The sequence below is a fragment of the Acanthochromis polyacanthus genome, chromosome 1, assembly GCF_021347895.1.
Source record: "Acanthochromis polyacanthus isolate Apoly-LR-REF ecotype Palm Island chromosome 1, KAUST_Apoly_ChrSc, whole genome shotgun sequence".
Classification (NCBI taxonomy): domain Eukaryota; kingdom Metazoa; phylum Chordata; class Actinopteri; family Pomacentridae; genus Acanthochromis; species Acanthochromis polyacanthus.
Window position 1 is genome coordinate 1006248 of NC_067113.1, and position 21526 is coordinate 1027773.

At 41.0% G+C, this 21526-nt stretch overlaps 1 protein-coding gene across 20 annotated transcripts in view; it reads right to left on the minus strand.

The window, feature by feature from the left end:
- The window catches only part of LOC110960005 (pleckstrin homology domain-containing family A member 5-like), a 318880-nt gene that overhangs the window by 89167 nt on the left and 208187 nt on the right, over positions 1 to 21526 (minus strand). For 14 of the 20 annotated variants that reach the window (XM_051945227.1, XM_051945252.1, XM_051945225.1 and 11 more), the window contains one exon: positions 11299 to 11352. The exons of the other annotated variants lie outside the window; for them this stretch is intronic. In XM_051945227.1, coding sequence (XP_051801187.1) covers positions 11299 to 11352 — 54 coding nt within the window. The remainder of the gene's footprint in view (positions 1 to 11298; positions 11353 to 21526) is intronic. 20 annotated transcript variants of the gene reach the window in all.

Consider the following 21526-nt stretch of genomic DNA (forward strand, 5'->3'; position numbering starts at 1 on the left):
ACATTTTTTTGTGTTTGATTGCCATTTTGATTGTACCATTCAAACTGCTCACCTACAAAAGGAGCAAAGTCAAAGATTTACGATGGACTTTCCAACAAATATTCCACACAGTGGAATATTGACAAATGCTGTCAGCAGGTAGGTAAAGCCAGCGGTCAGCCACCTCATTACAGCCAAGCATCACTGACTTGAAAACAAATGATAAAGTGAATGAACACGAACACCGGTGAGAGTGAAGTTTGCCCTCAGTTTATTTTATGCTCGACATTGATGACATGAGGAACTGCGGACTGTCAGTGGCAAACATCTTCCTCCTTTAACACTAAGCCCTGTTTTGTCAAGGTTAAGAATAAACTTTCATACTTTAACTCCACAATTTTCTCCTTCAGTTCCTCAACTTAAAATGACACAAAGCAGAAAAATGCCAATCTTCAAAAAGTTACAGGGAACAATTTCTTCAAAAGTGTAGACCATTAGCTAAGAAGAAAAGATTCACAGAGTTGCATGAGATGAGAAGTTTCACAAAGTGCATATAGATTTACAATATACCCAAAAGTGCTGCTTTGAACTGGGGTAAGGCTATTTGCTGCCATATATGGTCACATTAATGCATGCCAAAGCAGGCCCACTCTACTTCGACACACCAGACCCATGCTTTCCTGTGAGAAGCTCAGGATGACTTATATTATCCATATCCACTAGTATGCAATGGTTCACTGTGTGATGCAAACATCAGCGTCTCCTCTGCACAAGTCTAGGTGCTGCCCATAATTTGTGTGAATATGCTACGAGGACAGTAGTGTGCATGCTACACGAATGTATGCTAAGAATCCATAGACAGACCCTATTGTGCATGAACTGCCACAGACAAGGATGCAGCAATAATAATTCTACACATCCATGCATGTCTGCAGCTGTCCATTTGTGCATTGAGCTTAAAGATGACTAACAAACCCCCGATAAAAGAGACACTGAGTTTCTGTTCTGGGTGTGGCATAGCTAACCAGCTCTTCACTCTTTACTACAGGATTCGTGAAGTTACCCTTTACGTCTACATGTGTTTCATAGAACTATCCTATTGAACCGTGCAGTTAGATGACCTCAAAAATTGGATCTCCCCTTGAACATACTCTAAATACATAGAAAAGGTTGTGATCAGTAATGGACAGAAAATGCATGGATGGAAGCATTGTTTTCTCTTGCTCAAAAGGAGCCAAAATTCAGGAATAAACAATAATTGCAACTAAATTACAAAAGTGCTGAGTATCAAACTTTAGTTCATTCTGATAAAATGATTACTTGGTGTGTGCAGGTGGAGGTGTGTGTATTCGGACTGCTAACAATTGTGCTACCAAAATGACAAAAGAGTGGCTGATCTTTAAGAATCAATCTTTTTCCACAACAATCCATGATTCCAGCCAGCCAATCACCCAGCACCCCCATCTCATCAAGCAGACTATCTTCACTCTCTTAATGACAAACTCTCTCTGTTAGGGCCATTAAACAGTGGGAGGAGGAGAGGCAGGGACGACTGGCTTGAATGAACACGAGCAGAGAGGGAAGCGATGGAGAGGAAAGCGGAGAAACAGAGACAAAGAAAGTGAGAATGTGAAACGAAGGAAGAGAGTTGGTGGCATGAATCACAGCTATTATTCTCTGGGTGTCTTGTCTGATATATGCTTCTACGTCCAACCAATTTAAATAGCCTGCCAACTTGGCCTGACAAATTGAACCAGTGCAAAGTTTTTTGCCCCTAGTTGAGTAGAAAGACAATGGCTAATGTGAGAAAAAGAAAGCTGAAGGTCCCTGAGTGGGATAAAAACTACCACACAGTGACAGCTTTATCTCTGCTCCCAAGGTCAGCAGTATATAAGGAAAGCACATCCAAACCAATTGTTTTCACAACAGAGAACAAAGGCAGAGTTCTAATTCTAACATGTCTCTTTTCTTGAAGTCGTAAGTTCATTTGGTCTTCTGTGGGATGCATGTTGTTTTCACAGCACACAGTTCCTTCATGACTTCGGCTCAGACTGCCATGCTTGTGTTTGTTAAGATGAGAGGCTGAGGCTGATGCTGTGCAGCTGATCTGGTACCACTCTTTAATGGACATATTGTGCTATGGATGTAATTAAAGCTATCCCTCAATACAGAACACATCACTGGTCAAAACAAACATTTGCTGGTGTCCTAAAATGCTACCAGGTGTAACTAACCACCTACTTTGGTTTAGCTGCAGATACAAATAACAGAAAGACTTACAGTGTGGGTGAACCTTTAGCTCTCCATCTGTCCATCACGTCAGCATCTTTTTCTTTTTGCCAGTTTTATGGCAGTGTGTGATTTTGCAGTTTAAATTCCAGTATTTTATTGTAGTTTTTTTTTTTTTTTTTTACAATAACAGTGTCTGTGTCATGCAAAAGATGTCCACAGACAAATATCACAAACCGACAGTTGTCTTGCAGTTTTGTCTCCTTCAGCTAATTGCTTTCCTTTACAGTTTTTGTGCCCACAAAATCCACTTAGTCTCATTTCCAGCAGCAGCAGGGACTCGGAACAAGGAAGGTCAGACATTTGCAGCTTGGCTGTCCATGTCTTGCAGCTTTGTCCTTTCCCTCCTCTATCTGTTACAGTTTTAAAAATCTTCTTCACTATGGGAAACATCAACAAGGCCATAAGGCAGTCCTGTAAACATTTTTTCATGAGCTATTTATTGTAATGACAGTACTCACCTCCCACATGCAAATCTTCCACCAAAACAATTCCCTCATCAATATTTTGAGGTAACACTGTAGGTGCATCCTAAACTAAATCAGTTTATGATGGGTGAAAGTAAGTTCATAGGAGCTCCAGGCATCCTTGCTGCAGAAAAGAAGCAGGAAGAAAATCTGTCAGACAGCCAAGAATTAAGTATTTTGAGCTCAATATCATAGATAGTGAGCTCAAAAACAATGCTGTCAGAGAAAGGAGGTGGTAAGGTGGGGTGTATTCTTGTAATCAGGGTAGTCCTGTTTGTAGATCAAAATGGTAGTTTGAGTGCAAGTTAAGACAAAGCAGAGCCCAAGTTGAGATAATTCCATGTACCCTAAATGTTTTGTTTTGTGTCCAGACTGTCTCTGACATCTGCAAATGCACCTGAGCCTCAGTATGAGGCTTCAGCTTTCGGATGTACACACTCATCCTCTGACTAATAGTGCTGATAAATGTATGGGTTTGTCTCTGTGGTGTATCACCTCAGATTGTCCCACACTGCGGATCAGATAACCAGTAAGATACTAGCAGGAATGGCCCCTGGGAGAAAATGGATCTCTTCATCTCTCCTCCAGCACAGTCTCTATCATGAAAGCTACCGGTCTTATTAACTCTTTATAGAACCATCATCCCTTACTATTTTATTCTTTATCTGTTCAGTTGTTATCACCTGTAATCTGCATCATTTAACATGCACTCCAGTACTGTACTATCGTTAAACTGTGAGGTACAAGTGGCACGGCAGTTTTTTGAAAGCCTTGCAGCATATTAGATGCTTTTCTGCATTTATGGTAATAATCTGCTCTGTCATATTTCAGCCTTCTCAGCTGTATTTTGTTCCCTGCAGTCAAATGGGAAACTCAAATAAATCAAATGTTGACGACACTAACACATCAAACAGAAAGTCCTTATTATGTTATACACATTGAAATGTCAACTTAATGAGGAAATTCATTTTTTGGAAGAGTTAAACAACAATAGAATGCTTTTGGCCAATCAAAAGATAATGTGGTGCAGGATATCAAAGTCCTTAATGTCATGATTTTTAAAGAGGAGATTCTATAGAACATTTTACATCCACATTACTTACCTATCCCTCAGTTTGGTGAAAGCACTTAAGGCAAGTTAGCTTGTCACATTTAATACTGAGCTCTTAATATAGGGTAAATTAGTGATATTAGTTAAGGGAGCTGCAGTGCTGAATTGAGGTTATGGTTAATCATGCCTTTTATAGACTTGTGGCAATGTTCTTGCCTGGGGACCAGACAGCCTTTATATTGTGTATTACAAATACACATAAAGTCAGTCTGGAACTGCTCCATTGAACCAAATCTAGCCCAGAGGCGGGACTACCGATCACAGTTTGAATTGGAGAGAGCCAATCAGCGTAACACATGTGTGACGCAATCACTAAGCGACCTAACAGTTGCCTTTCCGCCATGATGTTTTGTAGTTTTAACAGCTTCCTTCGCCGTACAGGGGTCCTGAGGAAAATCTAAGCTCTCCCTTTCAACAGTGGAGGGCAGCATTACGCATTCTATCGTACAGCCTGCCGGAATTAAAAATACATCCTTTTTATAAAGAAAAGCTTTAAGAGCTGCTTCTTGTTGAGGTTTTAAGGACAAATTCAGCCCGTGCAAAACAGAGGAAAGCGCACGAGAGAAAGCTCGCTCTGTTGCGGTCGCATCGTTAACTCCCACCTCTGGTGCTCTGATTGGTTCGGTCTGATCTGCTCGGAGCTTGAAAACCTGTCAAAATGTGTCAATGGAGGAGGGCTAGACCGTATTCCTGTATATCCCTTATAACGGGAATACAGTCTAGCTAAGCTAGGCTAGCAATGTTCTACATTCTATGGAAGGTTCCCTAGAAGCTACAGCAGGTCTGCCATTCTAATTACAGCTCTGTATATCTTTGACTGCCAAAGGACAGCCAGTTTACTCACATCCCAGCTATATGCTCAGTAGATATGTTGTGGAACATGTTGGTCTATGATGATTCTCATTATCAAGTTTGAAGTCATAAGGAAATAGACTTGCCGTATAACTTGTCTCTCAGCTGAACAGATTGAGCACATGACTGTTAAACAAGATGACTTATGCTCTTGTAGTGTATTTGCAGCCAGGACACAAATTATAGACTGCATGTGAATGCATGCAGGAGGGTGTATGATATGACAACACAGCAATGGACTGTGTGCTTGTGAAAGGCGTTCATTTCAGTCAGAAAAGACCACAAAAATCATCAACTCTGCAACTCTAGGTGGCTCGACACAGCTTGAAAACCTCATTGTTTTGGTATTACAGCTTGCAAACGCAGATCTCTTGTGCTTTATTCTTAGCACATTTTCAGCAGCAACAAAACTGACCCAACTCTGGAAGTCTCAAAAAATGATCAACACTATGTGCTACACCAAGCTGCTATTTACTGCAGGGTAGTACACTGTATTCCAAGGTGTTGCTGTTATCTGTCCATGCCACTGTGTGTTTAAACCTCTCACACGCCTACAGTGTTCATGCAAAAACACCAGACAGTCATTTGACAGAAGTCTGGCAACTTCACTGTCCTAACAGGATAAGCTCAACGATTCTGACTCTGAATGCATTCATAGTGAAATATTTTACAGCTGAGCTCACAACACTGGCATATACCGGTCTCAATGGCATGTGTATGTGCAATGCCTGCAAGCAAAACCATTTATCCTTTAGAAAACAGACAGCCATTGTTGCCAGGGGCGAATATTCTGAAATTTCTTCCATTTTACGGTTCTGTCTTTCACACTGATCTGTTGGCCAGTTGGCTGTGAGTGAGAGGAGGCCTTCACTTGGCTCTAGTAGCCCTGCACCTGAAGTAGGGTGACCAACTAAGACACAAAAAAATCGCCCACTGATGGCATAATCAACCATTTTTATTTATTTATTTATTTTTAACCTCTTGCTGCCTTTTCAGTCCTTCCCACAGTCTCATCTTGTCTGCCTTTTCATCTTTCAGTCTTTATTAACCTTTCTTCAACAAACCCTTTCCTTTGGCTGTTCTGTTTATTCTCACTTCAGTGACCAACTTGCGGCATGGTGCAGGCTGTTACTCAGCCATCTAAGTAGGATCATAGAGCTCTGGAATGAAAGAAAAAGCTTTTTTTTTGCCTGATCCATTTGTTTGCAGTTTGGCTTTCCTATTCTCTGAGCACCACTGTTTATTTGTTCTGAATGTGACTGATGCAACTGATGACTCAGCTCTCTGTGAAACCACATTTGTTCTCTGTAATATCTGTACTATTGTACAAAGGGAACTTCTCTTTGTGAAAACAGCAGACGAGAAATTAGAAACTAGAAATAGCTGCTACTACAACAAATACTAGTTTAAAAACAGCCAATGTAAAAAATAGTAATATACTCATTACAACTGTAGAATAGGAGTCATAGATTCAAGGCAGGATGGGAACAGTGTACAAACTCATCATCCATGACTTGAGCTTTGGACTTGAGTTGCATTCAAAAGCAAAACATCAGTGATAACTAAAAAGTATTCAAGAGTGAAAACAAGCAAACAAATTTCATCGGACTGCAACCAAAAGCTAAGAAAATAAACAAACTGAACGATATCCATCCATCCATTCTCTATACACCGCTTTATCCTCACTAGGGTCACGGGGGGTGCTGGAGTCTATCCCAGCTGACTCGGGTGAAGGCAGGGGACACCCTGGACAGGTCGCCAGTCTGTCTCAGGGCTACATATACAGACAAACAATCACACTCACATTCACACCTGTGGACAATTTAGAGTAACCAATTAACCTCAGCATATTTTTGGACTGTGGGAGGAAGCCGGAGTACCCGGAGAAAACCCACGCATGCACAGGGAGAACATGCAAACTCCATGCAGAAAGATCCCAGGCCCAGGCCGAGATTTGAACCGGGGATCTTCTTGCTGCAAGGCGAAAGTGCTAACCACTACTCCACTGTGCAGCCCTAAACTGAACGATATGTAAAACTTTTTTTTCACGGTATTTGTTGAACCTTATTTTTTTTTACACAATATACAGATCAGGTGAAAATGTATAGTATCCATAGTGGATATGGTTGTTTTACCTCCTATAATCAGCCACTGAGTTTGATGGATAAAAACCAGTAAATATTTTATGCTAATGGATTAGCAGGTCCCTGCAAAAACCTTATCACAGCATCAAACATCAGACTTGTTTTTCCCTTCAGTAAGAGGCCCTTCATTCACATTCATTCTCTTCAGTCAAAATATGTCTTCATCGACAACAATAATCCATCTCAGCTAAAAGGAATTCAGTGTAAAGCTAAGTAAAAAACGAACAAAAACAACAACAACATTTTGCTGTTGTTTTATTGATGTTTGACCTAACCACACAAAAAGTGACTTTCTGAAATGAGGACTAAATGCTGAGAAGGTTGTATTCAAATAATGACAAAGATTTAAATGAGTATGATATCACTTTTTTTGTTGGAATGAACTTATCAATACAACAGGTAAACAAATTAAAACTGAAGCACATCAAACAACTTGTCTACTAACATATAACACCAATATAACCTTATTCATTTGATGAATAGGAGTAAGCAGGTCTTGAACAGTAAATGACAGCAGTGCTCAGGTAAAATTTTTTTGCCTTGGCTGGGAAAATTACCCTCTGAATGTGATCAGTGAGTCACAGGCGACTTTAAGACAGTCAAGTGCTTTAGCTGAGAGAAAAACTAGGTCTTTGCTTTTAAAACACTGTCATTTAGCCGGCCAACTTTGTGTGAATTCACAGCGTCAGTCTGAAACCTGACTTCATTTCATCTTTTCACGGGTAATACAAGCAAGTGCGGAGGGAAAAGGGGCTTTAATTTGATTCTGATAGCAAGGACAAAGTGCTAGTTCCTATAAAATTACACACAGCGTTATTTTTCAGAGAAGAAATTTTCCCTACTGTATGCTGGAGACACAAACCATGACATAAACATGAATCATCCTGACAATAATTTCTGTGTTAGTGTCGCACAGCAGCTCATCATGCGTTTCACACAGGGTTGAAATAAAGTTAGTGTTGTAAGAGTCAGAGGCAAGAAGGAGAAGAAGAAAAAGAATTCTCAAACAGAGGAACAAAGTCTTGAATAAAAGATGGATAGAGCAGGAGACAAAGCTGTAAGAGACATGCTGACACTGTGGATCAGTGGGCTATTCGTCAGGCTCTTGGAAAGCAGTGTCTGTTGACTTACATGGAAAGTGACAACTTTTCAGTGTTAGCATAGTGGAGCTTCATCAGTTAGACCTTACTGAAAGTCAAGCACCATAATGATTTGTTTGCCTTTTTCACAGTCACACGAGAAGATGAATGTGAGCTACGTTTGTGAGAGCCAGATTTTTTAATGAGATGTGTATTTTCTGACCGATTGCTTTGACAACCAGTTGGAACTCATTTCTCTGTTGCTAGGTCTCTGCTAACTCTAGCTTTGAGTCACTGTTTGCAAACCTCCCGCTCAAAATGCTAGTATTAGAGTTGTAGTGCATGGAGCTGTGTGATGTGCTTTTCAACTGTTGGGGGATGTGCTGGAACAAGCCTGATTGAAGTTAGAGGACGTAGTGGTGCCAGAAAACCTTCACAGGTTTTGTTGAATCCAGAGCTTGGATGGCTGGAACTGCATTGGCCAAACTCAAAAAACTAACGGGTTATTAGGCAGGAGTGTACAAAATGCTTTGACTCACATTTGAGATGCTAAGCTGCTGATCTGGCGGTGTTGCTCCGTTTTGCATTAGTTTGGTTCTTTAAGGTTAAGCCGTGCAGACTAGATTCATTTTCATGACAGACAGGAATGTTCAGAAAGCAAACGTTTGCAAAAATGTATATATTTCTATTGTAAAGCCAAACATTGTGTTTGACAACAATTCTATTAAGGAATGAATATTTCTATATAGCTTGCACTAGTAAGTTTCTAAGTATACCATCCTTTATTCCTCTTTGGTGCAACAAGTCATAGTCTTTCTGCACCCTGGCAAGGTCTGAAAAGATCAGCTATAGCAATAGTTGGTGAAAATTGCATTTTGGTGCCTTTTCCATCATCTGCCACAAACGGCAGCAATGTCGGCTTTTTGGCTGCACTTAGAAGCAAGACAAGTATTTAAAGGAAATTCATAGTAATCTTGAAGTGTTTTGAAAAAGCTATGTTTTAGTTTTACTAGAGGAAAGGTGGCAACGATGAGCAAGTGGCATCTGGCTTGTCAAATGTTCACTGGGTTAACTACCTGTCTTCAATAAATAAGTACGCAGTTCTCAAGCTGCTCTGTAGCAAGAATCTGAGATTGTCTGCTATACAGCAGTTTGAAAAAATATATAAGTTATACATCAGAGGTGCAACAAGTAACAATTAATTGTCAACTATTAAATCATTTTCAAATTTGAAAAGAATTTAGTTTTTTTTTCCTTTGGGCAACACCGATGGACATTCTTCACTATTTTCTGACACTGTATAGCTCAAATGACTAATTAGTTAATCAAAAGAACCATCAACAGATGAACTAAGGAAAAGAAATGATAGTGGCAGTGTCTGTCTGTGTGTCTGTGTGTGTGCGTGTGTATGTGTGTGTGTATCATCACTCATGAAGAAAAGTTTACATTCACATGTAAAGAGCGAGTATATCTAAACAGTCTTGAGTTTCCAATGATTCATATAACTGAATATTCTGTGATGGAATCATTGAAGCCCATGCATCTTTGTCACACACACACACACACACACACACACACACACACACACACACACACACACACACACACACACACACACACACACACACACACACACACACACACAAAAAAAACTTTGCTTTTTGGTTCTTTCATACATTTATTCCAGGTCTTCAGGAAAGATGACAAGTCTGTTGGGTCAAAATAAATACTAGCACTGCTAGTATTTGGTCAACTGTCCTTTTGGCCATTTTCACCTCGAATAGGTGCTTTTGGGAGCCGTCCACACAGCTTCTGGCAAGTATCTTTGACCATCAGAACTGGAACAGTTAAACTCAACGTGTTGACACTCTAACACGGGCTTGTTTCTTGATTGCACACGTTCTTGATGGGGTTTCGGTCAGGAATGTGTTGAGGTCAGTCTAAAAGCTTAATTCTAGCCTGATATATATATATATATATATATATATATTTTTTTTTTTACCACTGTTGATGTGTGTTTAGGGTCATTGTCTTGTTAGAACACCCAACTACATCCAAGAGCCAACCTTCTGACAGATGACTTTAGTTTCTCCCAAACAATGTGGAGATAATTCTCCTTCATTCCAGTTCCACTGGCACCAAACTGATTAAATTATGGGGGTGTTTCTGAATCCCATCAATTCCCGCTGCTTCCACCAGTCAACTCTGCATCGCCTTCACTATACTTGTTATGCTAACTTACATACTGTTTGAATTTTACTGCTAGTTATATATGGAGTATGTTTAATGTCAGAGCCATACATCATAAGAGTAAACTATGAGTCAGTTTTCAATGTTAGCTTATACTTTGTCTGTGTCACATATCCTGTCATGCATGTATCCAAATGTGTGTTGTGTTTTCCTTGCTTTCCCACCCCTCCCTCTTCTCCCATCCCTCCCCCTTGCCCTCCTCTGTCCTTCTCAACCCGCCCGGCCAGCAGGCAGATGGGTCCCCCCCATATAGAGCCGGGTTCTGCTCGAGGTTTCTTCCCTGTTAAAAGGGTGTTTATCCTTGCCACTGTCACCTTTGGCCTTGCTCTGGGGGTCAGGCATATGGGTTCTGTAAAGCGTCTTGAGACAATTTGACTGTAATTGACGCTATATAAATAAAATTGAATTGAATTAAATATTTAGGTCACGCAATTTGGTTTCTGTACATAAAGTACACATGCAAAACACATGCCTGTGCTCAGCGCAAGATCATTTTGTCTGTGGGTAAATCTATATTAAATAGACACACTCTATGTTGCCGTGATTTCTGATCATCAATAACTAATAAACAAATGCTGCATTTCTTAAAAACAAATCTGACAATGCTATGTAGGGGAATAAACAGCCTTGGTGGAGTACTGCACTCTCTGAGTGCTTTTCTAGTCTTTGTCCATGTGATCAGCAGCAAACTTTATTCAAGTTGCAAGGTATCGTTTCTGGAGAAAGTGCTTTCTCCTGACGCGGCAATGAAACACTGATAATTCAAGTTGTTGTATGTATACTTTTGACTCAGCAGATTCTGTCATATTTTCAGAAGACCAGTAATAAATTGATGAAAGAACCAAAATACAAGATTGTTTTATTGTGACAAAGATGCATGGGGTCAATAATTACATCATAAAAAATGCAGAACCAAAGGAGCAAACACAAGACTGTATGATATACATGGTCTTTACAGGCAGATGTAGCCTTTTGTTTATGACTTCATTAATATGAATTTTCCCAGCGTTACCAACATATACTGCATGCGTTGACTCGACGATTTTAGTCAGTGACCATAGCAGAGTCTAAAGTATCAAGGCTGATAAAGAAGCTGAAGCCAAAGCAGCTCTTTGAGGTGTCATTACCTGGTGAGAGCCTCTATCGGTTTGTCAGGGTGGACAAGCTTTCCACAATTCACACTAGAAACAAAACAAGGAGGGAGAGAGAATGACAAAATCATATAAAATCAAATGGTAACTTAAAAAAATAAACCCATTCATGCAACCTAAAACAGATAAGGACAGATATCACATTAGGAATAAAAAAGGAAACTATAAAAATCCAGGCTTAAAACCTTCCTCTTTGACAAGACTTATATTTAGGGCTGGCTTGGGTGATCCTGAGGGGGTCAGTTGGAGGCTTCATTGGCACATCTGGCTTCCTCTTGGACGTCCCTTGGTTTTGCCCCTTATTCTAGGTCTAGGCTGCTGGGAGATCTCTCCTGATGCACTGAGCCCTTCTCTATCTACTTTTATATTTAATATATATACTGCTATTGCATTACACTAACTCTGTTTCTCCCTGTGTTCTTTCTCCGAGTGTCCCTGGTCCCTGAGTTGGATGCTTCAGATCTGTGGTTGATGTTCCACCAACTGGTCTAGTCTCCATCATGTCCACTGTGGGATGCTGCTGCTGACCTTCCTCCAGCCCACTGCTTCCAATTGCCAATTTCCATCAGTCTACTCTGCATCACCCTCACTATACTTGATATGCTATATTTTTGAGTTTCCTACCAGCTATATATGTAGTATATTTAATGCCAGAGCTGTACATCATAACAGTAAACTATGAATCAGTTTACATGTTAGCTTCTACTTTGTATCATCTATCTTTATCATACATGTATCCAACTGTGTGTTTTATGTTCCCTGTTCCACTCCCCCTCTCTACAGCTACCCCTCTATCTCTGTACCTCTCTACCCCTCTCTTCCTCTACCTCTCTACCTCTTCTGTCCCTCTCAACCCTCCTTCCAGCAGCAGATGGTTCCCCCACATAAAGAGCCAGGTTCTGCTCAAGGTTTTTTTCCCTGTTAAAAGGGTGTTTTCCTTGTCACTGTCTCCTTAGGGCTGCTCTGGGGGTCAGCCATATGGGTTCTGTAAAGCGTCTTTTGACAATCTGACTGTAATTGGCACTATATAAATACAATATAATTGAGTTGAATTGAAAAGAACAAGTGAATGAACATTTTTGTGGTCAAACCAAAAAACTTTTTGTTCTCCTAAACAATAATGTATCAGTGGCAGTCTGATTATTAATTAAAAGCCAAGCTATTGTTCCATCAGCTTCCTCGGACATGCTTTTGATCATCCAGTCAGCCCACCATCGTTCAGAGTCGCCCATTAATCCAGCATACCCCAGTGTCTGTTCAGGGTGTTTCTTTTTCTTTGTCTCTTATCCAGCCAGCCTCGTATGTCTGTCTATTATAATTTTCTTCTGACTTCCCATTTTCCCATCCTGCCTTTCTGCTGTTTGTACAATCAAAAAACTGAAGATAAGAGGACAGAAAAATGAAGTGCAGAAGCAGACTGAGGAAGAAGCTAGAAAGAAAAGAAACAAAATGAAGTGTCAGAAAGGATCAGAGCTGAGCTGGATGAGCTTGACATTTTGTGATTCTCAGACAGAACTTGTTGGGGAGAGTATCTATTAAGAAACCATCAGGGATATGAAGAGAAGATGATGTTACTGAACTGAATATATCCCAAAACAGGAAAAAGAAGAAAACTACAGACATTAATAAAAGCAAGTGCCGCAGGTGTATGGTACATCCTATTGAGTTGAGAGGAGGTAAACTTCCCCCAGCGGACAAAAAGCTACTTTCAGGATGTGGATTATAGGAATGTCTTAATTTAAACTTCTCAATGAGAGATGTCTGAATAGTTTAGGAGCTGAGGAGTACTAACTCCCATTAAACAGCCTCTGGAATTAGCTGAAGAACAAAATGAATGGTGATTTGTGATAGCGAGACAGGGAGGTGAAACATTGCTAAGTAGGGTGGAAGGAGTGACACCAGTATAACAAGGAAAGCAGGTTCAAAATCCTGAAGTCTCACTAAAGACACAGGTATTCATACTTTTTGTATCTCAAGATCATAAAATAATTAAACATCTTCAGCAATAAATCAGAATGATCATTTTATACTCTCACACGCCAATGAGAAACAGGAATGATATGCAAGACAAAAACTGCATGGTGACTTCACTATGGCAGTGCCTGACTCCTACTAACTATCAGCTAATCTGATGACACGCAAATGGAGCTGAGACAGGTCATACAAGGATCTCTGGGCCATGGACTGCCATTCAAAGTGGCCACAACCTTAATTAATCATAGACAACCTTAAGCCTTAGTACAATTTTGACATGAGATCTATAAATATTCTATGAATTACTATGAATTTCTAGTCCTGTACGGTTGTCATAAATGAGGAAATTAGCTACAGACATACAGCGCCCTCCATAATCATTGGCACCCCTGGTTAAGATGTGTTCTTTAGCTTCTAATAAACTCAGGCTGTGTCCGAAATGGCATACTAACGTACTACATACTACATTCTCAATGAGTATATACTGTATAGTACGTACTATAAGTATGATTAGAATGCCAACCGTTCACACTGTAGTATACTACTACGTTTCCCATAATGCATTTCAAACCTCTGACGACAAAAACCGGACGTACGGCTATCAAATATCTCGGCTGAATGCCGGCTTCAGGTCGATTTTACGCTAACAGTCGCATAATTAATGTGGCAATTTCAAGCCGGCACTTCTCATGCAGTTATTAACCAGATTATGCGAATCGTTTCAGTTGTAGCTGCAGGCTACTGGAGGTAGCTGCTACTTGTTCTGTATGCAAAGCGAGCTGCTGCAACTAGCTGCTAGTATTCAGTAGCACGTTGTGAGGCGTCTGACAAATTCAAAACGCTGGTCAGAAAACGCCTATTTCTCAAATCTGTGGGGTGATTAGGATGACTACTTAACCACATAAAATAAAATAAAAATCGCCCCGATCCGGCCACATATCCCGCGGAGGCTTCCATTTCGGTGGGTAGCTCGCAAAGCATTATGGGGCGGTTGAGTATGACTAGTGTGGTCATCGCGCATACTTAATTTTCCGGAAATAGTATACATCCGGGTATTTGTCGCGTACTCAATCTTTTCATACTAATGTGAACGCACTACATACTTATTTTGACGTCACACTTAGTATGAGTAGTACTTTAGTATGCCATTTCGGACACAGCCTCAGTTTTTTTTCTAAATAATATAGGACCACAATTAAAAAAAGAGGAAAATCTCACCTTTAATTCAAGTGCATTTATTCAGTGGGGGGGGGGAGGCGGGGAAATCACACATTAAGAAATAATTCTTTTACATCAAATCATGTGTGCCACAATTATTAGCACCCCTGAAGTTTATACTTTGCACAACCCACTCTTACCAGCAAAACCGAATCTAATCTCCTATACAGTGAACCCTCGTTTAACGCGGGGGTTACGTTCCAAAAAGAACCTGTGATAGGCGAAATCCGTGAAGTAGTCAGCTTTATTTTTTACAGTTATTATACAATACTGCACTTGGGGGAGCGCTGCAGCTGCAGCCAGGTGGACGCTGCGGCGGTACTCTTGCCTCAGAGAGCGGGCCGGCTGAATCAATTGGAGCAGTCGGGGGTGGGGAAGGCTCGCGCCGGCGCTCTTCTCCTGGGGAGCGCGGCTGCGGTGGCCAGAGACGGCTGGGGACCACGTCCACTGTTATGGAATAAGATTACTGTCAAAAGTATTCATCCACAATTCTAACCATTCGTATTTGTAATGTTAAACATTTGTATGTTAATAAAAAATTTGTACACAAAATTCTGCTGTCATATGCATGAGTTTGATAAATTAAGGGTTAGGATTGTTTTTACGAGTATGAACCTCAAAGTTGTGAGTGCAACTCTAATTTCTACGACTACGAAGTCTTCCCTGTGAGGACGAATTCAAGTTTATGGGTACGAGTAGAAAAATACTGGAATGACATCACATAGGTCACAGGGGAAGGTAATCGAACACCGATTGCTCCAAACGCGCATGCGCCATTTATAAAGAGTAGACGCCGGGTGGACCCGGTGGACCTACCGGGGCAGGTGACGCCTCACAGGTCAAGTAAATAACACATCCAACTTCTTGTAATTTATTTATTTCATGAAACTGTACTGTTTTAATTGATATACAGTTTAAGGACGAAAGACGGTACTGCTTAGCTTGCACGCTAACGAGCCGGGCTGGTGACACATTAGCCTTCTAATGCAAGGAGGCTAATGAGGAGGCTTAATAACAAAACAAACATAATTTGAGATTATGAATCGTGGCAATTGGCGTATGAATCAGCCCATTGTACAGCCTAAATTGCTGTAAATTAAGTCCAGTTTTAGTTCTTTGCAAACTCAGACACGTGCATTAGTTTAGTTTACAATGAATCTGGCGGAGTTCGGTAAAGTTGGAAAGATATTCACAGATTCGGACTTCCGGCATCAATAACTCATGAGATATATGTTGTCAAAACATGAACGATGCCTCTTTCAAATCGTTGTAAGGTAGACAATGTGCTACAAGGCCAGTTTTATCAAAAGTCGCTGTATTTCAAGCTACAGAAATAACATTGGCGTCTATGAGCAGCCGGCGGTGCAACGAGTGAACAGGGACCGTCTGCAAATAGCAAAACCGCTGTAACAGCGAAAAGAGACACTACACATATATTCAATAACTTCACTGTAGAGCCACCAAAATCACTGGCGCCATGAATGGGCTCTTGCTGGTCATACTACAACTCTTGCTTTGGCGCTAAATCAAAAATCTGAATTTTAAGGAATTTTTATGTTTTGTATGATTATTTTATGAGTATTAAAATGGCACTTTTCTTCATGTATGTGGTATATTTTATATAACACACAGGGAAAATGGCATAAGGGCATAGTGTACTTGCTGTGACCTGTGCTGGCGACCGTCAGGTTTATTACCTCCAAGTATTGTCTGTACAGTCCTTAACTAGAAAAATATTACTCTCAATTTAACATTATGGTATAAATGAATCAATTGAAACTGAAACTTTGCAATAAAGTGTCTTATCGTCTTTCTTCTCAATCATCAGTACTTGAGGTGACAGTCTAAACAGTTTGTTTGGTATATTGGTGTTATCTGATACTCTCTTTGGTAAGGATTGTAAATTCCATTACTATACAGAATTATGTGTTTGGACAAACAAGTACATTATGCCCTTATGCCATTTTTCCTGTGTGTTATATAAAATATACCACATACATCAAGAAAAGTGCCATTTTAATACTCATAAAATAATCATACAAAACATAAAAATTCCTTAAAATTCAGATTTTTAATTTAGCACCAAACAAAGAGTTGTAGTATGACCAGCAGGAGACAATTGATGGCTCCAGTGATTTTGGTGATTGTACAGTGTGTAAGAGTGAAGTTATTGAATTTTATTACTAATAAAATGATAATTATAAAAAATACAAATTCCTTAAAATTCAGATTTTTCATGTAGCGCCAAAGCAAGAGTTGTAGTATGACCAGCAGGAGACAATTGATGGCTCCAGTGATTTTGGTGACTGTACAGTGTGTAAGAGTGAAGTTACTGAATTTTAATACTCATAAAATAATCATAAAAAATCCTTAAAATTCAATTTTTCATTTAGCACCAAACAAAGAGTTGTAGTATGACCAGCCGCAGCCGATTCATGGCTCCAGTGATTTTAGTGGCTCTACAGGGTACAAGAGTAAAGTTATTGAATAAATGTGTAGTGTCTCTTTTCGCTGTTGCAGCGGTTTTGCTATTTGCAGACGGTCCCTGTTCACTCGTTGCACCGCCGGCTGCTCATAGACGCCAATGTTATTTCTGTAGCTTGAAATACAGCGACTTTTGATAAAATTGGCCTTGTAGCACATTGTCTACCTTACAACGATTTGAAAGAGGCATCGTTCATGTTTTGACAACATATATCTCATGAGTTATTGATGCCGGAAGTCCGAATCTGTGAATATCTTTCCAACTTTACCGAACTCCGCCAGATTCATTGCAAACTAAACTAATGCACGTGTCTGAGTTTGCAAAGAACTAAAACTGGACTTAATTTACAGCAATTTAGGCTGTACAATGGGCTGATTCATACGCCAATTGCCACGATTCATAATCTCAAATTATGTTTGTTTTGTTATTAAGCCTCCTCATTAGCCTCCTTGCATTAGAAGGCTAATGTGTCACCAGCCCGGCTCGTTAGCGTGCAAGCTAAGCAGTACCGTCTTTCGTCCTTAAACTGTATATCAATTAAAACAGTACAGTTTCATGAAATAAATAAATTACAAGAAGTTGGATGTGTTATTTACTTGACCTGTGAGGCGTCACCTGCCCCGGTAGGTCCACCGGGTCCACCCGGCGTCTACTCTTTATAAATGGCGCATGCGCGTTTGGAGCAATCGGTGTTCGATTACCTTCCCCTGTGACCTATGTGACGTCATTCCAGTATTTTTCTACTCGTACCCATAAACTTGAATTCGTCCTCACAGGGAAGACTTCGTAGTCGTAGAAATTAGAGTTGCACTCACAACTTTGAGGTTCATACTCGTAAAAACAATCCTAACCCTTAATTTATCAAACTCATGCATATGACAGCAGAATTTTGTGTACAAATTTTTTATTAACATACAAATGTTTAACATTACGAATACGAATGGTTAGAATTGTGGATGAATACTTTTGACAGTAATCTTATTCCATACACTGTCTGGTTGACGGCGGGGGAAAAGAATAAGGCTGCTCCGTCGGCTCCTTCTTTCAGGGTGTCTCACTATATGGAGACCAAGGAGAGAAATGATCCAGCGCTCCACAGCAAGCAGTGCTGGCCTGTATGGCAGAGGAAACGAGGCGCAGAGACTGTTCACGTTGGTCAGTCCCTTAGCCAATCAGGATGCAGAACACAATGAACTGTTTAAAAAAAAGCATAAAAAACTGCACTAAAAAAAATCCGTGAAACAGCGAAGCCTTGAAAGATGAACCGCGTTATAGCAAGGGTTCACTGTAATACATTTTTCAACAATTTTCAGTGTAAGAGCATACTTCTGCAATACAAATTGAGTTTATTTTAAGGCTTTCTTTCAACACATCTTAACCAGGGGTGCCAATAATTATGGAAGGCGCTATAAGTGACTTTGACAAGCTGCCAGTTATTACAGCCAAACCACTGGGACAGAGGATGTCAGGTGACTGGTGACACTAGAGGGATGGACAAGTCAAACTGGCCACAGGGTTTAGGGAGGTTCTAGCGGAACAAGTCAGAATGATGGCAGCTCAGGACTTAAAGGATGTGCTGCTGTGACACCTTGGAGTCAGATACCAAAAAAAAAAAAAAAAAAAAAAACACCTTCACCGGACCTGAAGACTCCATGGCTCTGTTTTGGCAGCATGTCAAAGATCAACAATATGTTAGAAAAGGGCACTGATAATACTACCTCAAAGAGAAAATCAATCTGTGGATTCCAGAAAATCCAGATTTTTCAGCGTGAGAACAGAATGTTCAGGTTCTAACTATGCTCTATTCTGTTCACAACATTCATTCTGCTTTTCAATAAAAGCAAAAATGGTGACAGCCTACAGAGTATTCCCAACATGATCAGTATGAACAGAGTTTTCCTTTGTTGATGGGAAGCTAAAGGAAATTAGCAGGAATCAGTGCACATGTGGATGCATTCCAGACAGCAGGCTAGGTCCTTTGAGTAATCCCTGCCAATGATTTTCTTTGCCAGCAGTCCAAGTCAGATAAATAGATGCCAAGTGTAGTACTTGCATATTTCCTTATTGTGCATTTGGACTTTGACAGACTTGGCTTATTAGTTGGTCTGTGCTGACTGCACATGGTTCATAACACAACGTGTTGCTCCATTTTCAGATGTGATCTAAATGTCTGCCTCTTGAGAGTTTACCACAAATGTCACCAAAACCACCTGGGAGAAAAGAGGTTCTGTATTTAAAATATATTCACCTGTTCCAACAGAGCAGAGATAAAGGAAGACATGTGGAAAGACATGGGGCAGTGTTGGCGCAACAGTAACTACTGATCAGAAGGTCAGAGGTTCAAACCCTGATGCAGCCATGTTGGGCCCTTCACCCTTTCTGCTCCAGGGGCGCTGTGCTATGGGTGACCCTGCGATCTGACCCTGATTGAGAGGCAAAAAGCAACATTTCACAGTGCTGTAACATTTCTGACAAATAAAGGCAAATTATAATTATTACATGAAAAAATAAAGCCATTGCTGATCAGAACAATGAAAGCATTCCATTTTGTTGCTGCCCAACTTCAGGACCATTTACATCAATATAAAGCCTTTGAAAAATTCCAGTCAGGTTTCCGCCCTGCCCACAGCACTGAGACAGTACTGGTCAGGGTCACAAATGACCTTTTGATGGCGGTGGATGCTGGGTCTCTTTCACTCAGTCTCCTTGACCTAATAGCAGCTTTTGACACTGTGGATCACAATATCCTCCTCAATCGCCTCCACCTTGATATAAGGCTTTCTGGTCCCGCCTTGGACTGGTTTACGTTCTATCTGGAAGGACTGAGTATGTCAGCCTGGGAGGTGCCAAGTCCCAGACACTTCCCGGTCACCTGCGGTGTCCACCAAGGAGCTGTCGTCGGTCCAACTCTGTTCATTTTATATGTGTCCAACTTGGCCGTGTCATCAGCCGGCATGGAATCTTTCCATTGCCAGGCTGATGACACACAGCTTTATCTTAGGACTGTCCCAAACCCATCTGCTCTCCTGCTGTTGTCTTAATCAGCACTGTCCACCCTGACCACCTGCTTGGAGGAGACAAAGGCCTGGATGAGTCAAAACTTTCTCCAGCTAAACAGTTCCAAAACTGAAGTCGTTCTTGTCAGCGCCCCCCCATCAGGTCCAAACATCTTCCATAACCAACATCACCATTTCCGGTCAAGGCATTCCCATCTCATCAGCAGTTACCGACCTCTGTGTGAGACTGGACCTGTTAAGATCCTGCTCCAGTCCTTCTTCCCCCTTTTTTTGTCCTCCTTTCTCCCTTGGTTCCTGATCTGTTTCGATCTCTTTTTGGCTTCCTCGGTCTGTCTTCTCTCCCTCCCTGTCACTCACCCTCCTGCTCTCCCTGCTTCACACTACCTGCTGATTACTGCAGGGAGTGTCAGGATTTGGGGAGTGGAGAACCCAAACACAGGCAAACAGACAGGCAAAAGGTGGTAATGAAAAAGGGTTTTATTTAACAATGCTCCAAAAACAACTACAGCAACTAGAATTGAGGCAGCAAGGCAAAGAAACAAATGAACTAGTGCTATGGCTCTACTAGACTCAATACAACAAAGCAGAGGGGAAGTACTCACACCATAGAGGAACTCACACAAAGGAGCAAACATAAACTGAGGTAATCCAAGGGCAGAGTCCAAGGGGGAAAATCCATGAAGGGGAAAAAAAAAGCAGCAAGGGTCAAAAACATGCATAGTCCAAGTGGGGAACAGAGGCTGTGGCAGCATGTGATGGCAAACAATGAACCGACAAATGCAGAGGGTTTAAATGGCTGAGGAGTGGACCAGGTGAATGAGGTGAGCTGATTAGCTGCAGCTGAAGCCAATTGAGGGCAATCAGCTGGTGGAGCTTAGAGGGCGAGTGACCAAGAGAAAGAGACAAGAGGAAAGGCTGGCAGACAGAGGGAGACAGAGACACACAAGCCAAAACACACACAAAGGACAATAATGGGGAAACAAAGGGCAGGAACAGGACCATAACCATAACAAACTCAGCTGTTCTCCACCTCACCTCCAGCTATTTAGGCTCTGTGCATTCAGTTACACCTCGCCGGATCATCAATTCACATCCCTTCAGAGACTCTGCTCACTTTTGGACTTCGCTTCCCCCTGCCCGCTGGATTTCCCCTATTTGGACTCTGCTCCTCTCCACCCAGATTCCCTGAGCTTGCTTCCCTGTCTCTTCCATCTAGTTTTCCCCTGGTTTGTGAGTTCCCTTCCTTAGCTTAGTTCTGGTAATTCAGTGTAGTTTTGTGATCTTCCGTTTTGAGTCTTCCATTCATAGTGTTTGTTAGTAGTTGCCTAGTTTAGTTTGATTTCCCCTCGTTCAGTTCTCCCTTTATGTATTGTTTTAGTTTTCTGGTTAAATAAAATCCTTTCCTGATTTCACCAGTTTGCCAGTCTCTTTGTGTCTACGTCTGGGTTCTCCAGCTCCCCATGGAACAGGACCCTCACCTTACATTCAAATATCTGTGCAAGTCTTCATT